The following is a 24,164-nucleotide window of genomic DNA, read 5'->3' as shown; positions in this document are numbered from 1 at the left end:
AAGTATTAGCCAGAGGCCTTCCCACAGCTATAGGCCCTTCGTGGTTAGACTTCTCTGGCATTCTTCCTGCCCTTTCCTGCCTTGTCTTCCTTGCTTACTCTGAGCTAGGCATGCTGACCTTCTCACTGTTCTCTAAAATCCAGTGACAGAAAACAAGTGTTGGGGAGGTTGGGGAGAGATTGGAACCCTCCGTGCCTTGCTGGTGGAATGTAAAATGGCACAGCCGCTGTGGAAACCAGTGTGGCAGTTCCTCAAGTTAAACACAGAATTACCTTATGACCAAGCCGTCCCACTTCTAGGTATATGCCCCAAAGAACTGAAAGCAGGGACTCAAACAGATGTTTTTAAATCCATGCTCACAGTGGCATTATTCCCAACAGCCAACAGATAGAAGTAACCTAATGTTCATTGACAGACGAATGTGTAGACAGAATGTGGTCTATCCATACAATGGAGTATCAGCCTTAAAATGGAAGGAAATTCTGACAGATGCTACAACATGGACAAACCCTGAAACCATGCTCAGTGAATTAAGCCAGACATAAGACAAATACTGTATGATTCCACTTCTATGAGGTCCCTGGAGTAGTCAGATTCGAAGACACAGGAAGTAGGATGGTAGCTACCAGGGGGAAGGGGACTGGGGACTTCTTGTTTCACGGGTATTCAGCTTCTGTTGGGAATGATGAAAAAGTTCTGGGGATGGACGGTGGTGATGGTTGTACAACAGTGTGAATATACTTAATGCGTCTCAGCTATCCGCGTAAAAACCAGTTAAAATGGTAAATGTTATGTTTGGGTACGTTTTACCACGATGAAAGCAACCTTCCTTGCTTCCAGCCTTCCCCTTGGGGAAGGGGAACCCCCTTCCCCAAGGCGTCCTCACTGTATTCCTCACTGAGGTTCTTTGTGCCAGTGTCACCTCCTCAGCAATGCTTGGCCACTCTCCCTAAAGTGACACTACCCCTGCCTCCATGCACACTTCTCAGTCACTCTGTATCTCTTCACCGGCTTCATTCTCCTTCACAGCATTTAGCACCCTGAGTCCTGAAATGCTGATCTTCCCAAAGTATGTGGCACCAAGCTGGAGCTGCCTTAGAACAGCAGGGCCTCTGTGTCCAGGGTTCAAACGTCACTGTGTGTCCGGGGGCCCCCGTAGGAGGAAGTGGCAGGTCCTCATCTCTGGGTGCAGACTGGATTAATTGAGAGAAGGTGAGACACAGGGAGACAGCTGGGAGGCAACTCTGGGGAGAGAAGGGGAGCAGTGGGTAGGAAAAGAAGGTTGAATGCTCTTTTCTTTTAATAAAGTTTATTCATGTATTATTTCTGAGAGAGAGAGAGAGAGTGTGTGTGCACAAGTGGAGGAGGGGCAGAGAGAGAGGGAAAAACAGAACCCGGAGTAGGCTCCAGGCTCCGAGCTGTCAGCACAGGGCCCAATGCGGGGCTTGAACTCATGAACCGTGAAATCATGACCTGAGCTGAAGTTGGACACTTAACTGACTGAGTCACCCATGCGCCTCTGAATGCTCTTTTAATTTCTATAACCCTGAAAATGGTTTTGTACCTTCCAAATGAAAAAAAAAAAAAAGTGCATGAAGGCAGGATAAGAGCATTTGGATTTCTCAGAGCTTTGATGGATAAGACGTTCCTGCCATCACATTACAAGTTTCAATTTGGAGAAAGAAACTATAGAAATTAAATGCCATCAGCCTACTTAAGTTCTTTCAGTGTCTCCCCTGGGTTGTTCAGGGTCATGTGTGCTATGACATGTCAGCTCTTCTGACCCCAGACAGCCCCTCCCGGAGCTCCAGCCATCCAGTTTCACACATGCCTGTGATACAACTGGACACAGCAGCTGCCCAGCAGTGGCCTTTGCTTCCACATCCCAGTCTCCAAGTCCCCAAACTGTCCATCGTCCCTCTGGAGAAATGTGGGGAGACTTTCACACTGGTTTGCTTAATCCTATAAACACACTTTTCTGAACATTCAGCCAAATAGTGTTCAAACGTGTGGAGCCAGCTCGGCCAGGAAAAGAAGTAGATGTCAAGCGGACATTAACCATCATTTTTTTTCTGTGTAGTTAAGGTGTGGTCTTAGAATTTCTGAATGTTTGCCCTGATCTGTTGTAGGTAGGAAAAGTTTGTTGCAGGTGGCAAAATTCTTTCCTAGGTCTCTCAACCTTAAAAGCTTTGGAGGCTATGGTGGTCCCACCATTTTGTCCCCCTAAAGACTTCCCCTGCCTCTCCTTCCCTTCTCCGCCTTTCCCTTCCCTTTCTCTTTCCCTTCCCTCCTCTCCTTCCTCATTTCCTTTCTTCCTCCAAGACATTATCAAAAGCTCTCCTCACCCTTAAAGCTGACCTAACAGAGGGAAAAAGACAATGGTTGCAAAGGATGTTTTTCTTTGATTCTCAGTTGCTGTTGTTTCTTGTGGGTACAGCTTCCTTGGGAATCTGAGCAGGAAGGGGTGACTGTCAGGACAGAACTAGGGCATGCCTCCGTGCTCCGGCTTAATCTCTACCAAATGTACATCTAGGCTCTGGAGAACAAAACCTGGCTGTTAAAAAAATTCCTTAAAAGTGAGAGTGCCACATTTATTAGTGATTTTTTGCAAACTTGGCTTCTTGAGTTCTCTCATTGCCAAATGTGATGGTGGTGGTGGTGATAATGTTGGATCTTCATCATGATCTTCATTGGCAATGTGAAGATGATGATGTTGCTGAGGAGGATGGTGATGGTACTAACATCTTAACCCTCTCATCCAGAATAAAATCCTTATCATGATGGATCCACTGTCCCCTCTCTGACCTCATCTCCTTCCACTCACTCTTCACCAGCTCTTTTCCAGCCACACTGCCTTCTTTGCTGTTCTTTGAGCTCTGCACATATACTCCAGCCTCAGGGCCTTCTTCCTTGCTATTCCCTCTGCCTGCAAAGCCTTTCTCTCTCTTACTATATGATTTGCTCCCTCACTTTGCTTATAACACTGATAAGTGCCACCTTCCCCTGACCCCCCGCCCCCTTATTTGACATAACACCTCCCAGCACTTTGTCCTCTTACCAGAAGCTATGTTTCCTCCCCTGACATATTGTTTATTGTTAATGGTCTGTCTCCCTACTAAATACAAGTCCCATAAGAACAGGGAATTTTGCTCCATTTGCTGCTATGTCATCAGTTCCTGTCCTTGACATAGTAGTTGTTAAGTGAATGAATGAATGGGTGAATAGAGTCAGGGTCATAGCTCTCTTGCTCAGTAATTTTGTGATCTTGGCTGAGTCATTTGTTCTCTCTGCTCTTCAGTTTTCTTGTCAGCTGATGAAGATGCTAATACTTAACCCTCTTATCAAGAGGTTGTTGTAATGATCCAATTAAATACCGTGATAGGTAACATTCATTATGTACTTATTTTCATTTACATGCCTTGCTAAGGGCTTTTATTTTATTTATTTATTTTTGAGTAAGGCCTTTTTAAAAAATTTGTTTATTATTTATTTTGAGAGAAAGAGAGAGAGAGAACCAGTTTGGGAGGTGCAGAGAGAAAGGGGGACAGAGGATCTGAATTGGTCTCTGTGCTGACAGCAGAGAGCCCAATACTGGGCTTGAACCCACAAACTGTGAGATCATGACTTGAGCCCAAGTCATACACTTAACTGACTGAGCCACCCAGGCACCCCATTGAGTACAGGCTTTTAAACTGATTAATTCATTTAATGCTCACATCCACCCTTGGAAGGCACCATTCTTAGCCTCATTTTACAGATGTGAACTAAGGCATAGAAAGGCTAACCTGCCTAGAGTTGTACAGCAAGTAAGACGTAGAGCTCAGATTCAAACTTGTAGTCTGGTTCTGAAAACCACTCTATACCAAACTCTTTGTAAACTGCAAATCACTGTTGATGATTTGTTTTGTTTTGTTTTTAAAATGTGGCTAACTCCACCTAATTTTGGATTTTCCATTACTTGAACAGTTAAGAATGTAGGTTTGTCATTGCAATCTTTTTCTATATTTTTATATTTGTTTTGACATGTTTTTATGTATTTATCGCTCCCTGCCCTGCCTTCTCGCATGCACGCATGTGCACACACACACGCACGCACACACACACACACACACACACACACACACACACGAGTATTATGATGTTTTGATGAGCAGAATATGTCTTTGCATCTACCTGTCATAGCTGGGTGCTCGGCACAGCCTGACCCAGTGGCCCGGGCCTTCACTGAGCACTGCTCCTGAGTGAGATTTCCTTGTCTGGAAGGGGCCACTCAGAGAGTCTGCAGACTCTCAAAGCCTCTTTTGTCTGCAAGGTGAATCTGAACCCGTGGAAAAGACTTCAGATGCCAGCCAAGGAAGTCACTGAGCCCACGGGGCCCTCAGAACTAAAAACACAGCCTGTGCCGGGAAATCTACAGGAAGCAGTTCTTGCCGACAGCAGGTCTTGGGCCACCTGCCAAGTGTTTGCAGCAGTGGGGTATTTGGAAGAGGCAGAGTGGTGAAGGAGGGGTAGGGGCCCGTGGGCTTTGCTGATGGACGCCGCACACTGATGTGGGAAGGTATGAAAACAAGGGCGGTCACAGCACAAGGAAAGCCCAAGGCTGGCAAGTCGCCCTTTAATTGACCCAGCTCTGTGAATTATAACACGCATCATCTCCAGCGAGCCACTTGGTGCCATGTGGAAGGTATCGGCCTGGGTTTGGGTCCCAGCTGACATAATTACCAGGTTGTAACTTTGGGAAAGGTCGTTTGCCTCCCTGGGCTCACCTTGGACAACTACAATAGGCATTCACGTATTTGAGCATTGTGCTATAATGCAAGGTACTGGTTGGATGCTGAGATAGAGCCAGGAACGAAACAGACATCCCTGCCCCCTGGAACTTCTATTCTGGTGAGAGAGCTGGACCATTAAATATTAAATTGGGATGGATGTAAATCATGTCATATGCGGACAAATGTACAGTTTTGTCAGTGGGGATGAGTTCAAGCAAGGAAACAGGGCAGGGAGTACAGCAGGTGCTCTGTAAGGAGGTGCTACTGGGGGCTCCACTGAGCAAAGCTATGAGTGGAGTGAGGAAGGTGGGCTTGCTGCCATCTCCAGGAAGCTCTAGAGGTTTGGGGACTGGAGCAAGCCCGGAGCTTGCTCAGTGTGTTTGACAATGGAAAGGAGGCCAGTGTGGGGCACAGGGGATGGTGTCAAAGAGGTCATCACTTCATCAGTGTCTAAATCACACAGGACGTTAGAGGCCAGGCAGGACTTAGGTTTTCTGTATTTAGTGCTACTTTATTAGTATTGTTGTTGTTGTTTGTCCTTCTAATGAGCCTCTTAGACCCTGAGAGACTCTGTGAAAGAACTTAAGACGTGAAGATCACAGCACTTGCAGAATGTTGATTTTTTTTTTAAGAATTTGTTAATGACACAGTTTTGTTCCCAAGAGTAAACATAACAGTCTGTTAGGGATTAGAGTGGAATTTTGATGATAACTTGCTGGAGGATGCAGGAATGCCCTAATCCTACCTTGAAAATCACTACCAGCACCCCTGTTCTAGGTTCCTAAGGTAGCCAAATACACAGGGAGGAATAGCAAATAAGAGTAGAAACACCACTGAGCGTTAGCCGGCCTAGGTCCCCCAGCCCGAGGGCAGGGCTCTCTGCCAGAGCTGGCGTGAGTCCTATAGATTTGTGGATGTTACTTACTAAATATGTGGCTGTTATCTCTAAACAGTTCCAAGGTACAACAAACACGATTATGAAAAGAGAGAGCAGGACATCTGGGGCTTCTGGGAATCCGAATTGATGGTTGCCAACTCATGGAAGAGAGAGCAGCAGAGGGAAAGATGGGTGCTGAGATGAACCCCTTTGAGGAGCTACAGGCAAGGGAGGAAGTTGACATGATGACCATGCAGACCAGCAGGCACTCAGCTACAGAGAAGCCAGAATCCCACGCCGTTGCCTGCCTTTTCAGCCTAGCAGTGACCCTGCCTGCTGTCAACTGTAGCATTGTGATGTCCTGACCCATAGGTTAACAGTTCCTCTTTATGGGGTGTAATGCGAAAGGTTGGAGAACAAGGCTGAGTGTCAGAAGTTGACCTAGCATTAGAAAAGGTACTGGATGGAGACTGCCCACCTTCTCCTATACACTCAGTATCTGTCTGTCTGTCTCTTTCTCTCTCTCTCTCTTCTCCTGAAAAATCTATGGAATACCTGAGGCTGTACAAGGGGGCACACTCTCAGGGTTTAAGAGTACAGTCTGGGCCAGATAGATTTCACAAACTGACAGGAATTTCTAGTATCTTATCAGCCACCCTCAGATTCCAGAACAGTCTGTCTGCCAGAATCTTGCCTTTCTCAGGACTCCGGACAACATCTTTTTGTGTCGAAATCCTCCTTTAGTCAGGCTTCATGGTCAAGGCGGATAGCTGCTACCTTCACATTCCCACACATTCTTGGTTTCTTGGGTACATTCTTGTCAGTCATCCAAATCCAAGCCCCATTTTCAGTTTCTTTCCCATTGATCTGTTGACCTAATAGCATTCTTCAGCTTATCGTAATTATGATTACAATCACCATTTCCATTCTGTCATCAGATGTCATTATCATCACAAATGCAATTACTAGTAACTAAACATGAATACCCCATGCTTTCAGTAATATTATCTACTTGGCATCACATGCTCGCCAGGTGCCAGTTCCAGTGACAATGCAGCCAAAGACCCTACAGGAAACTGAATGCATTCCATCCTGTGTGTGTGTGTGTGTGTGTGTGTGTGTGTGTGTGTGTATGCATGCACGCACCTGCGTGCATTTGTGTTTTGGAACTGGATGTGTGTTTAATTATAAAAAGGTGCTTCTATTGCCTTCTGATCTAGGGGGCTGTTGAGGACATTTTGTTAGTGGATATGATTCCAGCCATATCTAGTACCTATAACAGCTTGGAAATTAGAAAATTCTGCAGAAATATTTGTTGTTAAATATGTAACCACTCCCCTCATCTGCAGCCTTTCCTGTTTCCCAGTAGCCCTCCAGAAACATTAATGCTTAGAGCCTGTGAAAGTGATACTCAAAAGGGACTCTGTAGATGCAACTGTAGTTATGTACCTTAAGATAGGGAGAGTGACCCTGGTTATCCAGGTGAGCCCACACAAGCCCTTAAAAACTGAATTTACTCTGGCTGGAGACAGAAATGTGGCAGGAGAGGAAGTTAAAAATGTTTAAAGAATAAGAAGGATTTAATGTGCCATTACTAGTTTGGAGATGGAGAGTCCTATGTGATGCTGAATGCAGGTGCCCGTAGCTGGCTGGGGGAGGCTTCCAGGGGACACCAGAAAAGACAGGACCTCAGTCCTACAACCACAAAGAGTTGAAGTCTGCCAGCCACCTGTATGAGCTTGGAAACAGTTTCTTCCCAGAGTCTTCCAGTAAAAGCTTAGATGCTTAACAACCGTGATTTGGACCTCGTGAAACCCAGAACAGAGAAACCAGCCGAACTCACGTGGACTTCTGACCTACAGAGCAGTGAGATAATACACTTGTGTTGTTTGAACTTATTTACCTTGTGGTAATCTGTAATGAAGTAACAGAACTATGAGTAACAGAAGATAAAATGCACTATACAGTGAAATTCATGTTCCTTCACAGAAAGTTCAGGATCCTCCTGGACTGGTCTCTGACCTACCTTTCTAGCTCTTTTTCCTATTCTGTTCCTCCATTAACTCCATGCCCCAGCTACTAAAGACATCTCACCATTCCATTGACCCGATAGCCCTGTATTTTTTACCTGTGCTTTTGTTACTAGCAACTTAGATTGGGCCTTTCCCCTCCTCTGTGCCTGGAAACATTCTCCTCAGTTTTGTGGTCTAGTGAATCTGGCAATGGACAGAGTTTCATAAGGCATGCTGCATAGCATGCATAGGTATCTGCTCATCAAAAATAAAAATAACACTTTATTCAACAAATATTTTTGGATACCTACTGTGTACCTAGAACTGTGTATAAAGCAGTGCCCAGCTTTCTAATAAAAATATTAGTGCATGGCATTCCTTTTTTTTAAATTAATTAATATATTTTGAGAGAGAGGGAGGGAGGGAGGGAGGGAGGGAAGAGCAGGGAGAGAGGGAGAGAGAGAATCCCAAGCAGAATCTGCACTGTCAGCACAGAGCCCAATGCAGGGCTCAAACTCACAAACTATGAGATCATGACCTGAGCCCAAACCAAGAGTCAGACACTTAACAGACTGAGCCACCCAGGCACCCCAAAAATAAAAGTAACACTTTATTTAACAAAATTTTTTGGATACCTATTATGTGCATGAAGCTGAGTATAAAGCAATGAACAGCTTTCTAATAAAAATATTAATGCATAGGATTCATTTTTCATAAGATGTGATAATAGATTTTGCCTTCAGTGATAACTGGGGGACCCTAATTGAGAAAGAAAGATATTGACTCTATTGATTATAATGCTTTCATTTACTTTTTTTTCTTTTTTTTTAAAGTTTATTCATTTTTTTTTCTTGAAAGAGAGAGAGATAGTGAGTGGGCAGGGGGCAGAGAGAGAGGAAGAGAGAGAATCCCAAGCAGGCTCTGCAATGTCAGCCTGATGCAAGGCTCAAACCCATGAACTGTAAGATCATGACCTGAGCCTAAGTCAGTTGCTCAATCTACTGAGCCACCTAAGGCTCCCCTTATAACTCTTTCATTTTAAAGTCAAAGGGAATACAAGTGGAGAGTGAGGGGTCTGCCTGCAGTCATTGTTATTGGGTCAAATCCAAGGTTTAGGTCAAATCCAAGGTTTAGGTCCCTGGTCCCCAGACTTAAAGACCGATTCCTTTTCCACTATTCTTTGATTCCTCCATGTACATGTTTTAAAAAGTCACAAATAGGAAAACTCAGATAATCCAGCACTTTCAGGTATCATTGAGGTCAGTGACAAAAACCTCCCATACCAGGTACCAAAAGTAACAAGAGTAACAAAATCCAAAGTCCCTATATGTGCCTCATATTGCAAAAACCTACCTGTCTTTAATGATGTCTAGAGAAAATCTCCCACGAATGTATAATATGACAGTTTTCCCTCTCAAAACAGAATCTTGACAATCAAAATTACACACAGCCTTTCTTCATTATGGTGTTATTTTTTTCTGTTAAAAAGAAGGGAAAGAAATTTCTTAAAATTCCCCCTCATAGCAGCAGACAGGGAAAAAGTAATGCAGATGAGATAGCGGGCTCGAGCTTTCAATAGGGTGTACAGAAGCTCAAATAAAAGATGATGTTTAGACCTGTCCTGAAACCCTAAAGTTCATTTATAAAGCCAAGAGAAATTTATGGGAGCAGGTGAATATGGCAATAGAATGCCACAGGCACCATTTCTCAGTACAGGTAAGACTCAAAGTCATGGAAGTGCTTGCTTCTCCATTTATTAGCCTCTCAGCTGGCCTGCCACACTGACAAAGCTGAAGGGGCTGAGATCTTGATTTGTTTTTAAACCTTTAAGAGAGGTGGGAATCCCCTGAGGAGCTCTTTGAGGGGTCTGGCCATGATGGTGGATTGCAGTGTGAATCAGAGGATAGAACACATTCTGTTCAACCAATCACATCACTAGGGAAACATTCAATAGGTCTATTCAGGATGGAGCCTTTGAGGTCACCTCGTTGCCCAGTGACTGTATTTTGGAGTGGGTTAGTAGGAAAACTTTCAATCTGCTTCAGCAGGTTGAGGAGACAAGAGGTGTGGTCTTGTCTTTGAACCTGTTATCACTGGAACCTAGTTGGGCTGCTTCCCTCTTATAATATTATACTACTTGATACCAAAACTCACTGTAAAGCTGCAGTAACTGAGACAACTTGGAACAGACTCAAAGATAGACAAATAGATCACATGTGAGGTGACTTGATGTCTGACAAAGGCACCAGCGCAACTCTATTGGGCAAGAAGAGTCTTTTAATAAATAGTGCCAAAGTATTTGAATAACCATATAGGAAAACTGAACCTTGGGTCTTACCTCCGATCTTACACAAAAAACTAAAATTCTAGATGGATTACGGATGTAAATGTGTAAAGACCCAATTTCCAACAAACCCACATTTGTGGGTATCAGGGCTTAGGATGTGGCCATATCTTTGGGGGGAAATAATTTAACCTACTACAGTTTCTGTGAGAGTTCTGAGGCTCTTCAAAAACAGCTGCTCTTTGAGATTCTCCTCTCAGTAGAATCACTACCTTGAAGGAGAAGTGCTTGGATACCTCTGAGTTCATTTCCAGGTTTTGTTTATTGAAGTTTTTCAAAAGTAAAATACAGAAGAGAGCCCTTTCTTCACTACCCTCTCTGTACTTGATCCAACAGATGCTGGCTACCCTAACAACCCAGGTATTTGCCTCCTGTAATTACTCATAAACATAACTAGGAAATAATTCTAGACACCTTGCTCTGAACACCATGAACTTCTAACTTGTATATCCAAGCCTGAGTGTGTCTTTTATCCAGATTATCTCTTTCCATTTGGGCAGCAAGACAGCCCCTGGGGCTTGGCCACCTCGAAGTTGGAGATTCTATGATTCAAGATTCTTATTTGCTCCCTTTCTTCAAGTTTTTGGTGCCCAACTGTTCTGTGTTGCAACTTTCTTCTAACATCTTTTTCTCCTCACACTCAAGCAACAACTTTTATTGCTAATTCTTCTTTGTAATCTCGCCAGTGGAGTATCTTAAACATGATGGGACTGAATTTTTAAGACTTTAGACTTAATAAACAGGTCATTACCACTATTTACTAACCTGGACTCATTAACAGAGCTCTTTGCTTTTCACCTTGCCACAACATAATGAGGCTATTAATTAAAGCAAGAGACATAAGCACTCTGGGTTTCCTTTAATGCCATCTAGGGAGATGACTAGGTCTTTGGTCATAATTCTGTTAAATGTTTCCAAGGGGATACGTTTAAATCACTATGAAATGATATTTCCTTTCCATATAAACTTGGTTTTCTCTTCAAATGGGCTATTTTTAGGTCCCCAAAATTCCCAGTTGTAATCCACCCAGTGCCTTATTCAGCTAAACAGTGGGAGGAGTGGGGTGTAGCAGTCAAAAGCATAGGCTGGAACCGGACTGCCTGGGTTTAAATCCTGGCTCTGCTACTTACTGTGTGATATTGTGCAAGTTATTCAGTCTCTCTTTGCCTTGTTTTTTGGTTTTTTTTTTTTTTCATCTGGACAAGTGTGAGGATTAAATTAATTCATACATGTAAAAAGCTTAGGACAGTATCTGGCACGTAGTTGAGTTTTTCATATGTATGAGAAGTTATTTTCATTCATTTAATCCAGGGAAATGGTTTTTGGCATTTACTGTGTGTATGGCACAGTTTGTTACTATGCATTTTCTAGCATGGGGTTACAAGTTGAACTGTGCCTCCCCAAGATTCACACATTGAAGCGTTAAGCTCCAGTCCCTCGAATGTGACTTATTTAGAGAGAGGGTCTTTAGAGAGTTACAGTGAGGTCATTAGGGTGGGCTCTGGTGCAGTATGACTGGTTTTCTTATAAAAAGGGGGTCTTTGGATACAGAGACACGTGTAGAAGGAAGACAGTGTGATAAGACATAGGGAGAAGGTGGCCATCTGCAAGCCAAGGATAGAAACCTGAAACAGATTTTACCTCATAGCCTTCAAAGGAACCAACCCTACCAACACCTTGAGTTTGGTCTTCTAGCCTCCAGAACTGTGGGAAAGGAAATTTCTGCTGTCTAATCCACCTAGTGCTGGTACTTTGTTATGGCCACCTTAGGAAACTAATACAGATGGTTATGGTACCATGGCATCACTATCCCCAGGGAGTATATAATCTGGCAGGAGGGATATCTTCCATAGGATTCTGGTCACAAGCAAAAGAAATGTGGCAGATCTTGCTTAAGCAAATAAGAAAAAAAAGAAGATGAGTTTATAAAGATATAGAGGTATTGCATAACACCCAAGGACAGGATTGTAGCTGGCACATAAACATCAAGAGTGCTCCCCACCTCTTGCCTCTCTGCCCCTCTCTTAGTGACTGTGACATCCACCCACCCCCACCAGTCCCCTTGTGTTCTATACTTTCCCAATCTAGATGGCAGAAAACATGGTCTTCATTTGTACTCAGGTTCTATGTATTAAATACAGCCCCTAGAAGGAAACTGCATGAATCACTCAGCAGTTCCAAATTCTAATACAAGGGGACCTTATTCCTCCACCCTGGGTCAGGTGCCAACCCCATCAGCTGTGACTGAGGGAGCATTATTTCAGTGCACAGACATGGTGCTTCTACGGTAACCATGTAGGGGGGTGAGGAGAAGGGCCATGACCAAAAGAGGTAAGAGTGGGCAGAAGACGAGGAAGTCTCCATTAACAGTGATAAGTGATCACACACCTGAAGCTGGAGAAATCTAGGGAAAATGTCATACTGAACAGCCTCTGGCCTTGTACAGTGCTGAAGCTAGAGTTACTTCTTCCACTTTCAAGGAAGTAGAAATTAGAAATGGTTAAAAGCATAGGTGCTTGAATCAGAGACATGTAGATTTCAATCCAACTTGGCCTTTTATTAATTATGGGACGTGGCACCATGCCTCTACACCTCAGATTACTCACGTTTCAGAAAAGGAAGTAAATAATATCACCAACTTCCTAAGTTTCGGGCAAAGTATAAATGTGTACTTGGCACATAGAAGTACCCAATAAGTGTTAGCAGTTTTTAGCATCATTAGTTTTTGATGAATCCTTTTTTGTTTTCCTTTCTCCTTCAGGCTGAATTCTCAGAGTTGAACCTAGCTGCCTATGTTACTGGGGGCTGTATGGTGGACATGCAAGTCCTGAGAAATGGGACCAAGGTTGTGAGGTAAGGAGCACTGAGATACAGAAAACCGTCATTTGAGAGGCATGTGTGGGATATCTCACAGAGCTACCCTCTGTCTGTTGCCTCTGACCCAACTCCTGCACTCCATGTACTTTTACATACCAAGGGTTACTTCCAAAGGGTTTTAGGTATCGTTGCGATACGAGCCCTGGGCTTGCAGAGAAAAGACCAGGTTCAATTTCTGTCTTTGTGACTCTATTTGGGTGTATTATTTAGTCCTTCTCACCCTCTGTTTCTCACCTGCAGCGGGATGATTGCAGCACTCAAGTAAGAGTCATGTATGTGAGAGTGAGTGCCCTATTTCTTCTAAAGCACCATAAAATGTCAGGGTTTATTAGAATGAGCTACTGCTTGCTTCCAGCATATGGCAGCCTAAATGTTCAAAGCCTCCCCTCTCAGGACATCAAACCTAAAAGTACTGGATATAACATTTTCCAAAGAATCTGTTTAGAATGTATGCTGAGCTTGAGGGGGAGTGAGGGAATTCTTCGTTAGCTGAGAAAAGTCAAGAAAGTGCAAATCCACAGAAGAGATAAAGTGTTGTATTAATATATTTCTATCTAGTTAAGCAACCAGAGTAACACAGATCAGGTCTTGTGAGGGTTTAGCTGGGGAAGAAATAGGATTCAGATTTGGGGAAGTAGAGAAAACAGGAAGAATTTTGAGGAAGAGGTGGCCTTGGTTCTAAGCCTTGTCAGCGGTGGAATATGGGCATTCTGTGCATCATAAGAGTAGGAAGCAGTCTTTGTAAATGCAGACAGGCAAAAAAAGAGCATGTTTGGGAAATTATGCTAATTCAATTTATTGAGCCATTTTTGTCCTTTTTTGAAAAATGCTTATTTTATTTTTGAGAGAGAGCACACATGTACGAGCAGGGGAGAGGCAGAGAGAGAGGGAGACAGGGGATCTGAAGCTGACTCCATGCTGACAGCAGAGAGCCTGATGTGGGGCTCAAACTTACAAACTGTGAGAAGATGACCTGAACTGAAGTCAGATGCTCAACTGACTGAGCCACCCAGGCACCCCAGCCTTATAAAAAAAATTTTTTTTTTAATTTTAGAGAAAGGAAGAGAGAGACAGCAGAGGAGGGGCAGAGGCAGAAAGAGAGAATCCTAAACAGGATCCACACTCAGCATGGAGCCTGATGTGGGGCTTGATCCCACAATCCTAGGATCATGACCTGAGTTGAAATCAAGAGTCAGAAGCTCAACTGACTGAGCTGTCCCAGCACCCCTTATTTACTGAGCCATTATTTACTGAGTACCTACCATGTGCCAAGACATATGTAGCTTTCTGTTTCTAATAATGATGGCCTAGATGATTTAGACCATCTTTTCCACTGAAAACAACTTAAAAACTGGTTTTAAATAATGATCACCTTGAAAGCCTTCAAAGAGTTGGCATGACAGTAAGGAATTACGAAGAAGAGAATGATGCGGAAATGGAAACCCAGAGAGATGAATGAGTACAAAAGTTACCTTTTTCCTAAGAGTATTTGCTAAGTCTGGCAAATTTAAAAATGGTTTGATAGCCTAGCAGGAGCAAAGGAGAAAGATATGAATGTTCAGGGACACTCAAGGTGGGGAACATAATGATAGGCTCTCTCCACAATAAGCTGAGACCCAAAAGGACCACATCTTCAAGGTGAATGTGTTTTATAAGTAGATGAGCCCTCACAAGTATTTGCAGCTTGAATTGCAGTTTGATTGATCTTCTGGGAGCCTCAAGCATTAAAATTGGTTTATGGTGATCCCAAACATGCTAGAAGTGAAAGGAAATCATATATAGAGGGAGGTACTTTCATCCTAGGCTTCAAATAAATTTTTTTTACAATAGCTAGCACATAGTCAAAGATAACCAGGCACAGACACCATGAATGAGAAGAAACAGAAACAATAGACAATAGAGAAAACCCAGAAAGATATCACATATTGGACTTATCAGACACCAATTCTTAAAAAAAAATAATTATTAAGTAGAAAAAAATCAGGTTTGAAGGTATCTTCCAGAAATAGAAAACAATAAAAAGTGACACAACCATTTTTTTAAGAAACCAAATAGAACTTCTAGAAATGAAAACTACAATCACTAAAATTATTGGATGTGTTCTATTTAGCAGCATATTACACACGACTGAAAAGGTGCTAATGAAGTGAAAGGTAGAGCTGAAGAAATTATCATAAATAAAGCACAAAGAGAAAAAGCTTAGAAATGCAGAACAGTTGATTAGATTTTGTGAGAAAGTAACATTTAAACAGACTCTTGAAAAGAGAATGGAGCAGAGGCAGCATTTTAAGAAACGATGGTTGTGAATCTTTCAGAAAGATACCAAACCACCAAAACCAGAAGCTTAACAGATTTCAAGCAGGATCGATAAAAAGAATTATACACCAACACGCAATAGTGTCAGTACAAAAAGATGAAGAAAAACATCCTTAAAATAGCGAGAGAAAAAGGCTGATTAATTTTATTGGAGTAACAGACTGACGGATCACAGACCACAGTAGTAGAATGACATCTTCAAGGTTCCAGAAGAAACTAATTGCCAAGCTCTAATTCCATCTTCAGGGAAAATTTTTTTTATGAATAAGGGCAAAATAAAAACATTTACATAAAATGTTTTTACATAAAATTTTTTTTTACAAATTTTTTTTTTACTTAAAACATTTACATAAAATTACATAAAATAAAAACATTTAGTGAGGAGAATACCCTTACTAAGGAAGATTGTAAAGAACATGCTTTAGGCAAAAAGACAATGATTCCAGAATAACATAGAGCTGCAAGAAGATATGTAAGACAAAGAAGGTGGTAAATGTTAATAAACACTGTCTCCAAATAATAATAATAACACCTTACAGATTTAAAAAATACATGAAGAATTAAAATGCATGATAGTAAGATAGTAATGGTTGGGAAGAAATGGAATTAAGGTGTCCTGAAGTTTTTGTATTGTCAGGGAGGTAAGTAAATGTATTGATTAATAACAGGCTTTAAAAAGTCAGAGATGCATGAGGTAATTTCTAAAAAAAAAAAAAAAAAAAGAATGTAGTAAAACTTAAAAGCTACAAGAGAGGGAAAAAAAATAGTAAAAGACATGAAAGGAGAGAAAAACCAACATCGAATGGATATTACAAATAAAATAAGGTGGTAGATTTACATCCAAATGTATAAGAAGACTGATAATCATTCTAAATGACTTGCACAGTAGTACTGGTTATTAAAATGTTGAAAATTTTCTATACAAGTTGGTAAATAGCTTCTGCCCTGAGGCAAATGAATGCCCTCAGCTACTCATAACCCATGGATAGGCATGACCATTGGATTGCTCTTTTGTCCCCCAGTTCACCAGACTTCTGTCCCCCAGCCCATATCCTTTGTTCTTCCCGTAGTCAGAGAGTGCCCAAACATTGTAGGGGATGCACACCTTGGGAAGCAATGGTGGAACCCCAGAGAGAATGTGCCTGGTTTCCTCTGTCCCTTCAAAGCTGTAAATGCTTATGAGTCCACTGGAGTCGCCCTCTCATGGTCACTTGTGAGAACTACAACCTCCACAAAGTAGAGCTATGAGTTGTTAAGTATTTATCATCACCAATATATATCATTACTTGCATTAAGTGTAAAAGGACTGAACGCTCTACTTTACAGAGCATCTACATTGAATTTTTCAGAGTAGATTTTTAAAAATCCAGCTATATTCCATTCAAGATACTCATCCAAAACATAACAATATAGAAAGTTTGAAAGCCATATGTATACGTATACACACATATGTATATATGTGTATACGTATATATATGGCTACTGGTCAAAAGAAAGCTAGCTTATGTAGCTTACTAATATCAGGGGGAAAATAGACTTCCAGGTAAAAAGCATTACTAGGGAAAAGAAGATAATTCATTATGATAAATATAAGGAAAAGATAAAGATTCTAAATTTATAAGCACCAAACAAAACTGCCTCAAACTATACTTCAAAAATTATCAAATTTATTTGTGCTTCTGTCCTGCTTCTTTATCTGGAAAAGGAACCAAATTGTCTTATTTTGTAATATATAGAAATGAGAACGTCCATCCCATTAGTCTTCAAATTTGGCTACAGATGAGAATCACCTGGGAAATGTTTTAAAATCCTGATGGCAAGGAAATATGCACGACCAATTTCATTAGACTCTCTGAAGGTAGGATTTGGGCATCTCTAGTTTTAATTCTCCAATGGGCAGCCTGATGGAGAACCTCCCGAGATAGCTATCACATCATCCCTGCACTGGGGCTGGATCAGCTGTGCTGGGTGTGCTGCCTGAGCAAGAATCCCCTTGCAAAATAGATATCCCCAAGCCTCATTCCAGACATGCCATCTTCTTCCTGAATTTGCAAAATTGTTTGCAAAAATAAATTTTCAAAAATGTTCCAGGTGTTTGTTAATCAGCTAGTCTCACAGCGTTTAGGAATGGCAGGCTTTGAAGACAGTTGTTTTGGGTTGAATTGTGTCCCTCCTCAGAAGATGTATTAAAAAGTCTTAAACCCCTAGTTTGTTAGAATGTGATCTTATTTGGAAATAGAGTTGTTGTAATTAGTTAAGATGAGGTCACACTGGAGTAGTGTGGGCCCTTAATCTACTATGACTGGTGTACTTATAAAAAGAGGGAGATTTGGGACGCCCGGGTGGCTCAGTTGGCTAAGCGTCCGACTTCAGCTCAGGTCATGATCTCGTGCGATCCATTGGTTCAAGCCCCGTGTCAGGCTCTGTGCTGATAGCACAGTGCCTGGAGCCTGCTTCAGATTCTGTGTCTCCCTCTCTCTCTGTCCCTTCCTCACTTGGGCTGTCTCTCTCTCTCCCTCCCTTTCTCTCTCTCTCTCTCTCTCTCTCTCTCAAAGATAAATAAACATTAAAAAAAGAAAAAAAGAAGAGAGAGATTTGGACACAGAGACACAGGGAAAGTGCCGTGTGATGGTGAAAGCAGATTCAAGTGATAAGTGTACAAGCCAAGGAATGCCAGTAATTGCTATCAATAAGCTAGGAGATAGGCATGGAACAAATTCTCTCTCAGCCCTCAGAAGAAACCAGTCCTGACAACACCTTGCTTTCAGATTTCTGTCCTCTAGAATGGTGAGAGAATACTTTTCTGTTGTTTTAAGCCATCCAGTTTGTGCTACTTTGTTTAGGCGGCCCTAGAAAACTAATACGTAGTGCTTTTCAAATTATAATGTGCATATAAACCCCCTGAAGATCTTGTACCACTGCAGATTCTCATTCATCAGGTCTTCAGGTAGGACCTGAGATTTTGAATTTCCTATGAGCTCCTAGATGCTGCTGGTGGTGGTGGAAGACCTTACCTTGAGTAGCGACAGCCATGAGAGCAGTGCCAGTTTAGCCAGAGACCTGGCATCAGGGGTCCATGAGGCTGCTGAGATTTGTTGTATCCATGCCCAGAATGGTGCTTACCGTCTCACTAGATAGCTTGTTCTGGCAAGCCACAAGTTACAGACCTGGGAGAATGTGCACACAAACCATGTAGTTCCAGCCCAACTCACAGTGTGTCCTACAGACAGGGTGTAAGAATCTTCCCCAGGCAGGTAGTGCTGTTTCGAGCCCTAGCCGTTGGTCTTCCAAAGTAGGAATGTTGAGCAGTGTGCTTGACTTGCAGTATATGCTTTCAAAGACACTCAGGTGTTGCACTGACAATGCCCTTGATCATTTATTTCCAAGTTTGCAGAATGAGCAAGGCCTACGTCTTCTGAAGTCATGTTCGTAGGAAGTTCCTTCGTAAAAGTTGACCAGGATGCGTGGTAGAGCAGACCACTGCTGGTCTTCCCCAGCATTCATTTTTTCTACTTTGGGGAACGGGACCTAGATTCTCCACTTGGGTGACCCCTCCCCAACTTACGGTCTGTGTGGTGTCTGGCGCTGATGCCAGCTGGTGTCAGACTGAATCAGAACACTGCAGAGGGATGTAAGCCAAGCCAGGGAGAATCCGTTGTGAGATTTTTACTGGAACCCTTGGCTGGCAGAAACATGTGTATTCTGCTGGGGCTGCTGAGCTGGTGGGATGGATACCTGGAACTGCTGGTTGCCATCTCTTTTTCCCCTTGAGGGAAGGCTTTGCTGAGATTGAAGCCGAGGCAAAAGGAAACATGGCCAAGAGAGAGACAGTGAATGAATGACCTGATGATGTTATTCAAGGCCCTGGATCCAGATTCATCTCCAAACCTTAGCCAAAAAAAATCCCTTGTTGATTAAGCCAGCTTGAACTGCACATACAAAATTCATGAATTTTTATTTATTTAACAAACACTTTATAGCATTTCCTACGTGCTAGGCACTGCTCCAAGCACTTCACATGTATTGACTCATTTCATCCTTTCAACAACTCTATAAGGTATGTACTATTATAATCCACAGTTTCTAGATAGGAAGGCTGAAGCACCAATGAGTTGGGTGATGGAATCAAGGCCTCCAGCCGGTAAGTGGCAAAGCTAGTGTTCAAACCTAGGCAATCTAGCCCCAGAGCCTGTGTGGGGCACCACTGCCCTGGACCACCTCTTTAACAAAGGAGAGACTGTCTCATAGTAGGAGCTGCTTAAAAGGAGGCAGTAAGTTCCTCATTAGGAGTGGTGTGCAAAAGTTCGACAGCCATTTGGTAGAAAATATTGAGGGGATCCAAGCACCTGACTTTTAGTCGGTGGGAATTTAGCAAATGGAAGGATACTAATTAGTAACTTGAAAACATACGAAAGTATAAAATTCATTGATAAAGGTTAAGTATCTGGTCAGATGTAGAATACTGTAATTGTGTAATGGTGGTGTGTAAATCACTTTTAACTCTAGTATAAAGACAAAATACTTTTATCTTTTAAATAACTATAGAACTATGAAATAACTATGGCTATAATGATTTGCTAATGAATACAAAAAGATGGAAATTGCGACATCAAAAACATAAAATGTAGTGGGGGAAGTAAAGGAATCTGTATGTGATTGAAGTTAAATAAGTATTAGCTTAAAATGAACTGTTATAACTCTGTTTTATGTAAGCCTCATGGTAAGCATAAAGCAAAAACCTATAGTAGATACACGAAACAGAAAAAGGATTCAAAGCATACCACTACAGAAAATCATCAGATCACTAAGGAACACAGCAAGAGAAGAAACAAACAAAAGAACTACAGACCAGCCAGAAAACAATTAACAAATGGCAATAGTTAGTCCTTATATATTAATAACTACTTTAAAAGTAAATGGATTAGGGGCACCTGGGTGGCTCAGTCAGTTGAGTGTCCAACTCTTGATTTCTCCTCAAAGTTGTGATCCCAGGGTCAGAGGATAGAGCCCTGTGTCAGGCTCGTTCTCTCTCTCTCTCTCTCTCTCTCTCTCTCAAATTAAAAAAAGCAAAGTCAATGGATTAAATTCTCCAAAAGGCACAGAGTGGCTCAATGAATTAAAAAACAAAACAAGAAAAAAAAAAAAAAAACCCAAGATCCAGCAATATGCTACCTACAGGAGACTTTAAAAACACTTACTTTAAAGACATGCATAGGCTGAAAGTAAAGGGTTTCTTTACTTTCCTATCCTTAGCAAGGATATTCCATGCTAATAGAAATCAACAGGGAACAGGGTCACTATACTTATACCAGACAAAATAGACTTTAAGTCAAAAACTGTAACAAGAGACAACAAAGGACATTATATAATGATAAAGGGATCAGTTCATCAGGAGGATATAGCAATTGTAACTTTATCTGTGCACCAAACATCAGAGTACCTAAATATATAAAGCAAATATTAACAAGTCTAAAGGAAGAAAAAAGCAATACAATAATAGTAGAGAACTTCAGTACCCTACCTTCAACATTGGTTACATTGAGACAGAAAATCAGTAAGATAACATTGGACGTGAATTACACTTTAGATCACATGGACCTAACAGACATACACAGAACATTGCATCCAATTGCAACAAAATATACATTCTTCTCAAGTGCACAAGGAACATTCTTCAGGATAGATTATAAATTACAAAATGAGTCTTAGCAAATTTAAGAAGATTGAAATAATAATATCAAGTGTCTTTGCAGACCACAATTATATGAAACTAGAAAAAAAATATAACAGAAGGAAAATTAAACTAACACTAAGAAACTCTTGCACAGCAAAGGAAACAATCAACAAACAGAAGACAACATACAGAATGGGAAACTATTTGCAAACCACCTGTCTGATAATGGGTTAATATCCAAAATATATAAGGAAGTCATACAACTCCAGAGCAAGAGACCAAATATCCAATCTTTTTAAATGGCCAAAGGACCTGAATGGACATTTTTCTAGAGAAAACATACAAATGGCCAACCAGCATATGAAAAGATGTTCAACATCACTAATCAGGGAAATTCAAATCAAAACTACAGTGAGATATCATCTCACACCTGTTTGGATGGCAAAGGATAGAGAGCGTTGGCAAGGATGTGGACAAAAGGGAACCCTCATGCACTATTGGTGGGAAGGCACATTGGTGCAGCCACTATGGAAGACTGTATGGAGGTCAAAATTTTAATTAAAAAAAATTAAAATAGAGCTATCATATGATTCAGCAATCCCACTTCTGGGTGTATAGTCAAAGGAAATAAAATCACTATTTTGAAGAGATATGTACACTCCCGTGTTTATTGCAGCCTTATTCATAGTAGCCAAGATGTGGAAACAACCTACATAATTGTCAGTGGGTGAATGGGTAAAGAAAATGTGGTATATATACAATGGAATGTTATTCAGCCTTAAAAAAAAGAAGGAAACCTGCCATCTGTAACAACATGGATGAACCTAGAGGACATTATGCTAAGTGAAGTAAGGCAGACACACAAAGACAAATACCACATGATTTCACTTCTATGTGGAATCTGAAATAGCTGAACCTAGAGCAACAAGGAGTGAAATGGTGGTTATTAGGGGCTGGCAGATTTGGGGGAATGGGTAGACTTTGGTCAAAGGTACATGCTTTCAGTTATAAGATGAGTATGTTCTGGGGACAATGTACAGCATAGTGACCATGGTTGATAATAACGTATTGTGTATTTGAAATTTGCTGAGCACGTTGATCTCAAGTGCTTTTAGCAGGAAGAAAACTGGTTAACTATGTTTGTTAGATGAAGGATATGTTAATTAACTTGATTGTGGCAAGGATTCCGTAAAGTATACATATATGAAAACATGTTTACACCTTAAATATATGCAATTTTTATTGGTCAGTCACATCTCAATAGAGTGAGAAAAAAGGAAGTGGCAGGCAGCATTTGGGGATTTGAACCCGGGTTTCTGGTTCTATGCCAAATGAGTTTCCAAATGTCTTTAAATCCTGAGATTTTGTTAATCTCTTCCTCACTTTACCCCTGTCCACTCCATGGCATTTGTCCCTCTTGAGTCCACCCCAGGCTGGCATGCGTGGACTCAGAGTCTGTACAGCGGGCAGCGGGAGTCAGAGATTTCTCCAGGGAGCTGAGTGTGGTACAGGCTCATCCAGGGTATAAGATGAGTGTGTTTTGCTCTCCCTTAGAAAGTCATTGCTCAGATCTGAGAACTTACCTCTCTGTGCCTTTACTTGTTTATCTGTAAAAGGTGATCATATTATTTTACACTGTTTTTGCGAAAAGTTTGCTCATTCATTTCACAAATATTTATTAAGGGCCTGCTAGGTTGCAGGCTGTTTTCCAGATATGGAGCATTGTATCAGACAGGGGCTAGGCAGAAAACAGAATTCATCCCCAAATGGTTTATATAAACATTTTTGTGAAGGAACCACTTAACAGAGGAGTGTGGGGGGCTAAGGGAACATGATGCATCCAGCATCTAACAACAGCAGGAAGCCATTATCATCCCCAGGGATGAAGGGGTGGGAGAGGAAATAGAATTAGTAGATTTAATCTAGTAGGGTTCACCTAGACTTGAGCAGGACAGTTACCTGCTTGAACCAGCAGTGGTGGGGGAACACAGCTACCTCCAGAGTCCTAGTACTGAAGCAGGGTGGGCACTTTCGAGAAACATCACTACCTTTCCCTCCCCTGCCCTCCAGGCTTCTGTTGGGGCCTCATTTTGGCCAAAGCCAAGTAGAGATCAGGGAGAAAGAGAGCCGAGTCGATGCCATCTACAGATACCCCACAGAATGGGGGCAGGAGGCACAAAAAGAGATTAACTGTCTTAGGAAATTACCAGTGAACAAAGCAGATCAAGTCTCTGCTCAAGGTCAGATTCTAGCAGTGTTTTATAAATAGCAAAGTATTGCACACAAGTTGGTTAAATCATCAGTAATTGCAGCAATTAAAATGATAGAGTCCCTTACTCTGGTTTCTGTCACACACCCAAACTAAGGGTGCACTGCCAGGCAGCTCAAGGTGCTTAAGAGCAACCCAGACATCCAGGTTCTCAGTAAAGTTGCAAAATTCTATTTAGAAAGCAGAGCAGGGGCCATCCCAGGGCATGTTAAGATTCATGCTTTGTGATGGCCGTGGCCATTCTGGGCCCAAATTCAAGATTGGCTCCACAATGGAGTGATAAAAAAAAAAAAAAAAAGCAGTCATGCCTATACAGACAGATGGGATTAGAAATACAGGACAGGAGAAATCAGGAATGAAAAATACCCAAGGAGGCAGACGTTAATGAGGCCCCAGCCTAATTACACAAGCCCTACTCTCAGTTTCCAGCATTAGGCAACACTAAATTACAGGCACCCGTTCAAACCACAGAGGCTGATAATGTGCATCCGCTCATTAGAAGGTCAGACCTCAGAGTGGGTTGAAGAGAGGGAGCCAGAAAGCATAAGTAACACAAGACCTTGAGGAAAGCATCAAAGGCTCAGATATTCCCCCTGGTACCCGCCCCAGTCTTACCGTTTCCAGGGAAGATATTTGGGGCAAGTTGGAGATGTGTGGACCTGTCCCAGAGGAGAGGATATTTTATAAAATCTTAGAGGTTCAGAGTTAGAAGAGTCCCTCTTCCCTTTTCTGTGTGTCCCCATTTTACAGATGGGAAAATGGTGGCCAGGGAGGCAGGGAAGAGGTTGACTTTTTCAAACCTCCTAGCACATTAGCTCCTGAGTCACAATCAGCTGTCAACTTCCCTGTCTCTGTCCTGGGAACTCTCAAACATCCCATCAGAGCACATTCTAAAATAATGTTCCTTTACTCTTTATTTTACACATAGTTTCCTAGAGTCTTCTGAACTTCATGAACCTGGAATTTAAAATTCCAGATATTCACTCATTCAACAAACGTTTATTGAGCAAATTCATAGTGCCA

General features: G+C 41.8%; 1 protein-coding gene across 7 annotated transcripts in view; it reads left to right on the top strand.

Moving 5' to 3' along the window:
- The window catches only part of SYN3 (synapsin III), a 461,325-nt gene that overhangs the window by 80,123 nt on the left and 357,038 nt on the right, over positions 1-24,164 (top strand). For all 7 annotated transcript variants that reach the window (XR_006205084.1, XM_042947629.1, XM_042947630.1 and 4 more), the window contains exon 4: positions 12,767-12,858. Coding sequence is in view for 6 of the 7 variants with exons in the window: in XM_042947629.1 (XP_042803563.1) it covers positions 12,767-12,858 (92 nt within the window). In the remaining variant the exon portion in view is untranslated. The remainder of the gene's footprint in view (positions 1-12,766; positions 12,859-24,164) is intronic.

The sequence above is a fragment of the Panthera leo genome, chromosome B4, assembly GCF_018350215.1.
Source record: "Panthera leo isolate Ple1 chromosome B4, P.leo_Ple1_pat1.1, whole genome shotgun sequence".
Lineage (NCBI taxonomy): Eukaryota > Metazoa > Chordata > Mammalia > Carnivora > Felidae > Panthera > Panthera leo.
The sequence above is the reverse complement of the archived record's forward strand: the minus strand, read 5'-3'. Positions and strand labels throughout refer to the sequence as shown.